General features: G+C 39.1%; 1 protein-coding gene across 1 annotated transcript in view; it reads left to right on the forward strand.

The window, feature by feature from the left end:
• The window catches only part of Ccdc171 (coiled-coil domain containing 171), a 338,028-nt gene that overhangs the window by 191,849 nt on the left and 134,032 nt on the right, over positions 1-12,147 (forward strand). The window contains exons 22-23 of the mRNA XM_052176698.1: positions 3,936-4,081; positions 6,312-6,366. Coding sequence (XP_052032658.1) covers positions 3,936-4,081; positions 6,312-6,366 — 201 coding nt within the window. The remainder of the gene's footprint in view (positions 1-3,935; positions 4,082-6,311; positions 6,367-12,147) is intronic.

Consider the following 12,147-nt stretch of genomic DNA (forward strand, 5'->3'; position numbering starts at 1 on the left):
AAAATTATGAATGATTTAAAATTATTTATGTTCTTGTTCAGTAGTAACATGTTTATTTCAGAAATTGTAAGTAAAAATATTAAAAATATGTGGGGTGTTTACTATCTTGACTACCATGTATTTACCCTAGGACTGCCTTCCTGTATTATCCATGTTCTTTGTGTCCATGCTGTGCTTTGCTAGCTCTTATTACTAGTAAAAAACTACTTGTGATCAATAAAGGGAGATAGTCAGGTGTGAACGGCCTCTTGTGATAGTGTTTACTGGGCGTGTTGACTGCTTTCCTCTCAGATCATGAAGGGTGCTCTCGAGGACGTGCATTAGCTGAGGAGAAATACCGTAAAGACGTGGCACATGGGATAGAATTTCAAAAGTTGCTTTCAAGCATTTTTGGATTTAAAATAAAAAGAGTCTTTGATGAAAATACTGACCCATGAGCTCTTGGATCAGCAGAATATTTCCTACCCTTTAAAGGACTCTTATTATAACATGTAGCATTAACTTGCTAACTTCAAATTATTCACCACACCACTTAAAGATAAGTTTAGTATCAGGTCCTGAGTTTTCTTTTCTTCTCTTTCTTTCTTTCTTTCTTTTTTTTTTTTTTTGGTAAATATTAAGACCTGAGTACAAAATGAGAGCTGTACTGTGGATTAAGTGAAGTATCTCAAGGCTGCGCCGTTCTGATAACTGAACCCGGAGTGACCTTTCTCAGACACAATTACAGAGCTGTATGTTTTTCCTTTAATTTCATCAGGGGTTTAATTAGTATACAAATAAAACTTCCCTTATCTTCCTTTCTACCTAATTGGCTTGTCTTCGCCTCTATATGGAGCATGTGAGAGTGGGCTGTAATTAGGGTGACCGCGTTAACCTTTTCTCTCACATGTACTCTTGCCTAAAGGCCTCCAGGCCTAAAAGCAGTGCTTTGGATTATTGCTTTGCAATCACTATGGCTGTCCCACAGGTTTTCTCATGAGCAGAAGGGCTTTGGGTGCTGCAGGTTCCCACTGCTTAACAGGATCTTCATTCTTCTCCCCACTAAATGTTTATTGATTATCTCGCTGTTCCAGGCTCAGCCTCCAACAACTTAATATCAGGTGACAGTCAGGAGAGTTCTCCAAGTAATTAGAGTTGAGCATTGGGGGAACAATTAGGAGCAGAGTTATTAAACTTGATTTATCCTATTCTCTCCTGAACAGTTCCTCGGATATCAGAACATCACACTTCCACAATCTACCCTGGCTGAGAAATTAGTGGCTAACCTGCTGCTTATCATTGCTGCCTCGCTGCCCAGAGGCACACCCTCTTGGTTGCAGTCATTCAGTTAGAGATATTAGAGTCCATAAAATTTATCGTGGGTTTTAATTAGGTGAATCCAAGCAAGAGAGGAGAGAAGCACAACCTAAAACTTTACAAGTCGGGTGTGGATTTTATATGTGACATAGATTTATGTGCAAGTATGTGGTGTACATAAAATTAGTTTTAACTGAAGCTCAGAATTTTTAAAAGGATTCCAATTTCTGATCAGAAAGATTAGTATTAAGGTGAAAACATATTTTTTGACACACTTTTTATAATTTTGTGTTTTACACACATTTGCATGAACTTTAGGGCGCATTGGTGTTTATAGATTCCTTGGTTAGGTGCCCCCAGCTCTTTAAAACAAGAATTCTAAGCCTAAACTTAAAAATAACAGTTATTTTAAATAAAAATTTTCTGCTTCTGTTTTCACATTCAAGAAACTCTGTAAGTGTTTGTTTTCCACAGCCCTGAGATAATATAAGCTTTAGTGGGGGTGGGGGTCTGATGGCCATCATAGCTCTTATGAGATGAACTTGAAATAACAGCCTCGAGTCAATTTGGCTATATGAAGGTTATGTTGCTGGGTTATAACTTCTGTGACTGTACAGCATAGATTGTTGAACAGGCCAGTGTGGTTTAAAATGAAGCAAACTGCTACACTCTATCAGATTGGACTGGCAAGGCTGACTGAATGTTAAAACTCTGGTAGCCCTTTCACATGTACACACTCCAATCCTAAGGCTTGCTAAGCACAGCAGTTTTAATGCATTGGCAGCTATTTATCACTTCTTTTGGAAGAAGAGTTATTAAAGCTTTATGCTAACTGACAGTAGAAATGTAGCCTTTTTAATTGCTAGGGATATATCAGAAATACTAAATTTAAACCAAGTAGGTTTTGTTTTTTAAACAAAGAATCTCTAGATATGCCTTTAAGTATCTTAGCAAAATTGCTGGAATTGGATTTTTTTAAATAAAAGAATATGTTCTTTGATATCTTTCAACAATGTTTGAAAATTTCCTTGGTGAATATTCTTTTTCAAATATTTAAGATAGATACATTTTTAACATAAAAATAAAGGCACATCTTCTTTAGTAATATGTGATGATTCAGTACATGTATGCATTATGTAATGCTTAAATCAGATTTAAAGTACATCTGTCTTCTGAGTACTTACCTTTTTTTTTTTGTAGGAGAAATACTCAGGTCATTTTTTAGCTTTAAAGACATGCGGTGTGTTGCTGTTACTGATGGTCACATTGCTGTACGATGGCCCACCGGAATGTCTTCTATTTGACGATCATGCTGTGCCCATTGATCAACTTTGCAATGTTCTTAAATATCTATTAATATTAAAGTTTGAAAATTAAGCATCTAATGAGTAATCATTTTTGTCTGATTACTTATTTTTGATGCTTGTATGTGTAGTAGTAACTTGACTGAAAATGAATTACTGAATTTAAGAGCATGCAGCATTTTGACTGGATCCCTTTCAATTCCCAATCATTTGGAATTAATTGCTTTAGCTCACCTAAGTGGCTTAGGTTTTATACTATCTTTGTGACTATATTAAGAGGAGAGTTTCAAATATGAAACACAAGCGTATTGCTTCTTCTTCATGGGCTGTGAACCACATCTGTGTATATTCATGTGTGGCTGACTAGTAAAAAAATAACCAGAAGTGTGTGTAGTCAGTTGTTTGACTGACTGTTCAACAAATTTAATTGTAAAACCTGTTTGATAAGCTTATTTTAGGAATTTTATATGACAAGGGACGAGCAGAGTTTTGGTGTTTAGATCATCTGATTCCCATACTATTTTGCAACCTAGTCTAGAAAATATCCCTTATTTTTTTCTCATTCTAATACTTTCTCCCTTAACCCTTCAAAAAAGTTGTGCAATTGCATGCTAGAATTTCTATTCTAAACTGTTATTTAAAGAACTGTGAGTCCTCAAAGTTTGTACTTCTGTGATTAGGAAAGCATTTATAAACCCTAACTCATCACGAATGCCAGCATTAACTGTCTCATTAGATAAAACATGCTGATTATACTTATGTGGTTATCCTTGATATGGAAGTTATTTGTTAGGAAGCAAGTAAAAATTATTTCTGAGTCCCATTTGTCTACTGAAATGTGTATAACAATCTGTCATAAAAAATCTGTTGTTATAAAAACACGTGAGTCCACCATTTTGCCTGGCATGCTGGTTCCCTCCCCCAGCTCTGCACTCCTGTGGGGCATCTGAGAGCGCTTAGTTATGTCTGGAGTTCAGTGTAATCTAACCTTTGTGTACCTTCGTCCTACCAATTCTTTATTTTTCATCGTTAAAAAAAGAGTTATAGCTTGAGATTTCTGTAACAAGAAATTTTTAGTAATAATATGGTTTGTTTTACTTAACACAATAAAATAGAATTACGTCTTGGAACCAAATATTTCTCAAAACAGTATAGTTCTCATTTCTGACTAGCAAGCATGTAAAAATTTTTGCAGGAAATTTGTTAAACCTTGATGTGTAATGACCCAGCTCTCCTCTCGGCCAGGCTGTGTTCTTCCTTGTCTAATAGCCTGTGGCATAAATTGAAGGTAATTATCAGGGCTGACAAGTAGCTCTGTTTTCTGTCTACTTGCAGAGTCTCTCCGAGGCAAAGATGGAGCTGAGAAGGAAAGATCAATCTCTGCGTCAGCTCAATAGACATCTCACCCAGCTGGAGCAGGACAAGCGTCGACTGGAGGAGAACATCCGTGACGCAGAGAGTGCCCTCCGCATGGCAGCCAAGTGAGCATTCAGACCGTGGGGAGATCACTTCAAACAGACAAAAGATCAATTCTTACTTTCATGCTCTGGGTTTTAGCCCTGGATAATACAGTGCTAGAAAACAAAAGTGCAGCTGTCTGTCTTTGAAATTCTCTGATATACCCTCAAAAAGAAAACTCTTAACACTCTAAGTGTATATTTTATTGAGGAGCCTCAGAAGCCTATGCGTCTCTGAATCCTCACATTATGCATATCTGGTGCTCAGTGTTGGCGTTACATGTTTGAGGCCATGTTTTCATTAAAACAGAGTATAAAATTGTTTATTTAAAAGCTTCACATAGTCACATTATTTGTTTCTATATTGTTTTCCCTTATCAACCTTATTTATCCTTATCAACCTTCTACTCCACTGGCTCCCACCCTGACTTTGCTTTGTAGATTCTACCAATATCACAAGTAATACTTCCATAAGGAAATGTTGGTAAACAATCAGTATGTGTAGCATAGCCTTAAAATGCAGCTAAAACATGTCAACCGTGGGAATCCATTTAAGCTTGTATAGGCATATACTATAGCATATTTAATGGAAAGATACCATTTCAACGTAAACAGCCATGTAAATGCAGAGGATGCTTCCCTTTTTACCACGTAACATGGACATGCGTACACTTTGAAAGTCAAATTGAACAGTTCTGCCAAGCTCTCATTTGTTTCCTCATAACCAGGTTTTGGACTTCAAGACAGGATTTTGTTCAGCAGCACAATGAAAAGAATTAAAGAAACACACGATTCTAATTGACTCCTTGTATGTGTTTAGAATTTTTAATTCATGAAAATGTAAAAATATTAACATTTTGAGACAGACTCCTGTTAGATACAAACTGAATGTGACTGTACTCTGTAAAGTTACAGGGTAAAGCCTGTAAATCATGGAGTAGGGTATCTGTGATCTTGGAACAACAATACCTATTGCTTCTGGGTTGATGACATCACTTATGTATGATGAGGAGATGAATTCCAAAGTACAAATATTGGTTTGCTTGAATATCAACTAATAGTCTTTTTTTTGGAAAGTTTTTTTGTACAACTGTATAATATTGCATCTCCATATTAAATGTATATAATTTTTACTTCTAAAAATGTAAGTTTAACTCAGATTTGTTACCATTTTGTTTTCTTTTTTTTTTGTTTCCATTTTCTTGATCTCCTTGCATCAAGTGCAGAGATAGACTAAGTTATTAACCCTGATTGTCACAGGACCTAGATTCATGGGTGTGTGGCCACAGGCTTATAAAACCTCCAGGTTTACGTTGTGGTTTTACAGGGCATCAATCAACTTGGGACTTAGGTGTCCATGGCTTGTTCCTAAGGACATAGGATCCTAGACAACTAAAGAGGCCTGATTACTATCATTAAAGTCTAGTCTTCAGCATTTTCACTTAGTGTTTATATTTCCTTGTGAAAGCTGAATTAAGTACACAGGCCAAGCAGAGAACCTGTAACCGCATACATGTGGTCAGGTTATGACACCATGAAAGGGCTGTGAAGGAAGGCTGTATTTTATACAGCATCACCATTTACAACGTTCTGCCACCAATTAAAGATAGAAAGAATGTCTTGTGTTTTCAGAACATCTGAAATTATGAATAATGTAATCATTGACTCTTTATTTTTTCCATTCTCTTAACTTAATGGTCCCTCCCCCCAGTTTAGGTCAAGTAACGCAAGTGAGCATGGGGGTTAAGTATAACATATTTCAGTGGCTATGGTTAAATTTTATACGTTTCCCACATGTATGTAGCATAAGTGTGTGTGTGTGTGTGTGTGTGTGTGTGTGTGTGTGTGTGAGAGAGAGAGAGAGAGAGAGAGAGAGAGAGAGAGAGAGAGAGAATGTGACAGCCATAGGTTGATGTTGAGTCTTTGGGATTGCCTTTCATTCTGTTTGTCTCTGAGTCAAGGCCTGTCATTAAGCCTGGAGCTCACTAATTCCCTCTAGTCATGCTCTCCAGCTTGACCAGGAGCCTGAGTCTTCCTTGAGGACTCAAATTACAGGCTGCCATCAAGGCTTCCCATGTGTGCGGGGGATCTGGGTCCTGTCACCCTTACATAGAAAGCACTTCATTTACCAGGCTACCTCCCAGGTTTTAAAAGGGAGATCAAAGACAACTAGTTACAATGACTTAGGCCAAAGTGTAAACAAATGTAGAAAGACTTGGGTTATACTCACACCTGTTTTCTCTCTTTTTTCTAGAGACAAAGAATGTGTTGCCAATCACATGAGAACAGTAGAAAACATGCTTCATAAGGTATTATAGTTTTAAAAATCATTCAACATGTGCTATGACTATTTGGATCATTATTTTTATTTTTTATTTTGTTTTTAAAGTTTTGTTTTATTTTACTTTATTTTTTTCTTTGCAAAAATTTTTTCTCTCATGCAATACATCCTGGCTGCAGCGTCCCTTCCCTCCATTCTTCCCAGTCTTCCACACCTTCCCCATATCTACTCCTTGGTTTTACTTCAGAAAAGACCGGCCTCCCAGATGCAATGAGACCTGGCATAAATCCTCATTCCAAGGTTGGACAAGGCAGCCTGGTAGGAGGGCAGGGTCCCATAGGCAGGCCCAAGAGTCAGACACCCTACTCCACTGTTAGGAGCCCAAACAAAAACACCAAACCAACAAGCACATCATGTATACAGAGGATCTAGCACAGACCCTTCCTGTATACAGAGGATCTAGCATAGACCCTTCCTGTATACAGAGGATCTAGCAAGACCCTTCCTGTATACAGAGGATCTAGCACAGACCCTTCCTGTATACAGAGGATCTAGCACAGACCCTTCCTGTATACAGAGGATCTAGCACAGACCCTTCCTGTATACAGAGGATCTAGCACAGACCCTTCCTGTATACAGAGGATCTAGCACAGACCCTTCCTGTATACAGAGGATCTAGCACAGACCCTTCCTGTATACAGAGGATCTAGCACAGACCCTTCCTGTACACAGAGGATCTAGCACAGGCCCTTCCTGTATACAGAGGATCTAGCACACACCCTTCCTGTACACAGAGGATCTAGCACAGACCCTTCCTGTACACAGAGGATCTAGCACAGACCCTTCCTGTATACAGAGGATCTAGCACAGACTCTTCCTATACACAGAGGATCTAGCACAGACCCTTCCTGTATACAGAGGATCTAGCACAGATCCTTCCTGTATACAGAGGATCTAGCACAGACCCTTCCTGTACACAGAGGATCTAACACAGACCCTTCCTGTATAGAGAGGATCTAGCATAGACCCTTCCTGTACACAGAGGATCTAACACAGACCTTTCCTGTATACAGAGGATCTAGCACAGACCCTTCCTGTATACAGAGGATCTAGCACAGACCCTTCCTGTATACAGAGGATCTAGCACAGACCCTTCCTGTATACAGAGGATCTAGCACAGACCCTTCCTGTATACAGAGGATCTAGCACAGACCCTTCCTGTATACAGAGGATCTAGCACAGACCCTTCCTGTATACAGAGGATCTAGCACAGACCCTTCCTGTATACAGAGGATCTAGCACAGACCCTTCCTGTACACAGAGGATCTAACATAGACCTTTCCTGTATATAGAGGATCTAGCACAGACCTTTGCCCCATTGCTGCTTCAGTCTCTGTGAGCTCCTGTGAGTTCTGCCTAGCTGATTCTGTGGGCCATGTTCTCCTGGTGCCCTTGACGCCTCTGGCGTCTGTTGCAGTTCACCAAGCTCTGCTGCCATCAGCTTCTGGAGGAAAGCTCTCTGATGATGACTGGCGTAGGCCGCAGAAGTGCGACAGAGTATCATTAGGAATCATTTCACTGAATGTTTATTTATTTTTATTTTTTAAGCCATCCATCTTCCTGACACTGGGCACCCAGGCAGGGTGTGGCATGGGCTCTCTCTTGTGGCTTCAGTCTTGAGTTAAATCTGTCATTGGTTGGCCACTCTCACAAGCTCTGAGTGACCATTGTCCCTGTGCATCTTGCAGGTGGGACAGGTTGGGGGACATAGGCCATTGTTTATATTAACTTCAAAGCAGATTAATTATTTTTGACTATCTTTAAAAATAAATTGAGCAGAAACATACTTAGAAACAACTGTGAGCAACATTGGCATTACTTTTCTGGAACTTCCTTTAGGTACTTGGTAAAACTATGAGAATTATGTTTTCTCCAAACTGGCCTAAGTGCATTGCAGTTATTTGTGGTCTTTGCTCAGTGGCCTGTAGGTCACCATCATTCTCTTTATGTTCTCTGATGACAAAACACTGGACTGCTATTAAACGGTTGTCTATATAAACACGTGGAAAGAGAGGATATATATTCAGCAGTAGCTGTGTACCTTAGTGTGGTGATTTGAATATACTTGGCCCAGGGAGTACTATTATTAGGAGGTATGGCCTTGTTGAAGTAGGTATGCTCTTGTTGGAGGAAGTGTGTCACTGTGTAGGTGGGCTTTGAGACCCTCCTCCTAGGTGCCTGAAAACTAGTCTTCTCCTGGCTGCCTTCAGATCATGACATAGAACTTTCAGCTCCTTCTCCAGCACCATGCCTACCTGGGCACAGCCATGCTTCCCATCTTGATGATAATGGACTGAACTTCTGAACCTGTAAGCCAGCTCCAATTAAATGTTGTCCTTTATAAAAGTTACCTTGGTCATGATGTCTCTACACAGCAACGGAAACCCTGACTAAGACACTTAGCTAGGCATTCAAATGATTCAAATGGAAATTTCTTCCTTAATGAGTATGTTCTTAAAATGAAAAATCCATTCAACGATCTATCATTTTTAAAACTGATTGCTTTTGAATTATAAACTGTGGCATGACATGTAGTAATTAGCAGCATAAGTGTGTTACATTAGTAAAAAGTTGTTGGCTATATACTGTCTTAGCACCATCTTCTAGAGGAAGAGATGCGTTCATTGTTTCATTAAGAGTTTTTTATTTATTCATATATTGTATGTGCATGTGTGTGTGCATGTCTGTGCATGCATGTGTGTGCACATGTATGTGTTTGCATGCACACTCATATGGTACACTAATGGAGGCTAGAAAACAGCTTGTGGAAGTTATTTTTCTCCTTCTACCATGTGTATTTTCAGGACTGAACCTGGGTCATCCAGCTTAGCGATATGTGCTTATACCCACTGAGTCATCTTGGCAGCCTCTCGTTATTTAAAATCAATGTTATTTACATATTTGTGTTATTTTCTAACTGGCAGTTTTTTAAATGCAAATGTCTAATACTTTTAAGATATATACAGTAATAAATGACATTTAGAAGAATTTTAATACTCTAAAGTAATACTGTTTTTCTATATTCTTTGTTTACATTCCAAATGATTTTCCCTTTCCCGGTTCCCCTCTCCTCATAAGTCCCATAAGCCTTCTTCCCTCTGCCCTTTCCACAATCAACCCCCTCCCACTTCTCTGTCCTGGTAATCCCCTACATTGCTACATCAAGCCTTTCCAGGACCAGGGTCCTCTCCTTCCTTCTTCTTGGGAATGATTTGATATGTGAATTGTGTCTTGGGTACTCAGAGCTTCTGGGCTAATATCCACTTTTCAGTGACTGCATTCCATGTGTATTCTTTTGTGAATGAGTTACCTCACTTAGGATGATATTTTCCAGATCCAACCATTTGCCTAAGAATTTCATGAATTCATTGTTTCTAATTGCTGAGTAGTATTCCATTGTGTAAATATACCACATTTTCTGTATTCATTCCTCCATTGAGGGACATCTGAGTTCTTTCCAGCTTCTGGCTATTATAAATAAGGCTTCTATGAATATAGTGAAGCATGTGTCCTTGTTGCATGCCAGGGAATCCTCTGGGTATATGCCCAGGAGTGGTATAGCAGGGTCCTCTGGAAGTGACGTGCCCAGTTTTCTGAGGAACCACCAGACTGATTTCCAGAGTGGTTGTACTAGCTTGCAATCCCACCAGCAGTGAAGAATGTTCCTCTTTCTCCACATCCTCTCCAATACCTGCTGTTTCCTGAGTTTTTAATCTTAGCCATTCTGACTGGTGTGAGGTGAAATCACAGGGTCGTTTTGATTTTCATTTCCCTAATGACTAAGGATGTTGAACATTTCTTGTGCTTCTCAGCCATTCAAAATTCTTCAGGTGAAAATTCTTTGTTTAGCTCTGTATACCATTTTTAATAGGGTTATAGAGTTAGAAAGAGCAATTCTCAAATTCATCTGGAATAACAAAAAACCTAGGATAGCTAAAACTATTCTTAACAGCAAAAGAACTTCTTGGGGAAATCAATATCTCAGACCTCAAGCAATACCACAGAGCAATAGTGTTAAAAACTGCATGGTATTGGTACAGTGACAGGCAGGAGGATCAATGGAACAGGACTGAAGATCCAGAAATGAATCCACACATCTATGGCCACTTGATCTTCGACAAAGGAGCTGAAAACATCCAGTAGAAAAAAGATAGCCTTTTCAACAAATGGTGCTGGTTCAACTGGAGGTCAGCATGCAGAATATGAATTGATCCATCCTTATCTCCTTGTACTAAGCTCAACTCCAAGTGGATCAAGGACCTCTACATAAAGCCAGACACACTGAAACTAATAGAAAAGACAACATAAGGAGGTCAAGGGGATACAAATTGGAGAGGAAGAAGTCAAATTATCACTATTTGCAGATGACATGATAGTCTACTTAAGTGACCCGAAAACCTCCACCAGAGAACTCCTACAGCTGATAAACAACGTCAGCAAAGTGGCTGGTTATAAAATCAACTCAAGCAAATCAGTTGCCTTCCTATACTCAAAGGATAAGCAGGCTGAGAAAGAAGTTAGGGAAATGACACCCTTCAAAATAGCCACAAACAATATGAAGTATCTTGGTGTGACTCTAACCAAACAAGTGAAAGATCTATATGACAAGAACTTCAGGTCTCTGAAGAAGGAAATCGAAGAAGACCTCAGAAAATGGAAAAATCTGCCATGCTCGTGGATTGGCAGGATTAATATAGTTAAAATGGCCATTTTGCCAAAAGCAATCTATAGATTCAATGCAATCCCCATCAAAATCCCACTCAGTTCTTCATAGAGTTAGAAAAAGCAATTCTCTTTTTTAATAGGGTTGTTTGGTTTTCTGGAGTCTAACTTCTTAAGTTCTTTATATATATTGGATATTAGCCCTCTATCTGATGTAGGATTGGTGAAGATCTTTTCCCAATTTGTTAGTTGCCGATTTGTCCTTTTGATGGTGTCCTTTGCCGTACAGAAACTTTGTAATTTTATGAGGTCCCATTTGTCAATTCTTGCTCTTAGAGCATACGCTATTGGTGTTCTGTTCAGAAATTTTCTCCCTGTACCAATGTCCTCAAGGGTCTTCCCAGTTTCTTTTCTATTAGCTTCAGAGTGTCTGGCTTTATGTGGAGGTCCTTGATCCATTTGGAGTTGAGCTTAGTACAAGGAGACAAGGATGGATCAATTTGCATTCTTCTGCATGCTGACCTCCAGTTGAACCAGCACCATTTGTTGAAAAGGCTCTCTTTTTTCCATTGGATGTTTTCAGCCCCTGTGTCGAGGATCAAGTGGCCATAGGTGTGTGGGTTCATTTCTGGATCTTCAATCCTGTTCCATTGATCCTCCTGCCTGTCACTGTACCAATACCATGCAGTTTTTAACACTATTGCTCTGTAGTATTGCTTGAGGTCAGGGATACTGATTCCCCCAGATTTTCTTTTGTTGCTGAGAATAGTTTTAGCTATCCTGGGTTTTTTGTTGTTCCAGATGAATTTGATAATTGCTCTTTCTAACTCTGTGAAGAATTGAGTTGGGATTTTGATGGGCATTGCATTGAATATGTATATTGCTTTTGTCAAAATGGCCATTTTAACTATATTGATTCTACCGATCCATGAGCATGGGAGGTTTTCCCATTTTTTGAGGTCTTCTTCCATTTCCTTCTTCAGAGTCTTGAAGTTCTTGTCATACAGATCTTTCACATGTTTGGTAAGAGTCACCCCAAGATACTTTATACTGTTTGTGGCTATTGTGAAGGGGGTCATTTCCCTAA

Source organism: Apodemus sylvaticus, chromosome 3 (assembly GCF_947179515.1).
Source record: "Apodemus sylvaticus chromosome 3, mApoSyl1.1, whole genome shotgun sequence".
Lineage (NCBI taxonomy): Eukaryota > Metazoa > Chordata > Mammalia > Rodentia > Muridae > Apodemus > Apodemus sylvaticus.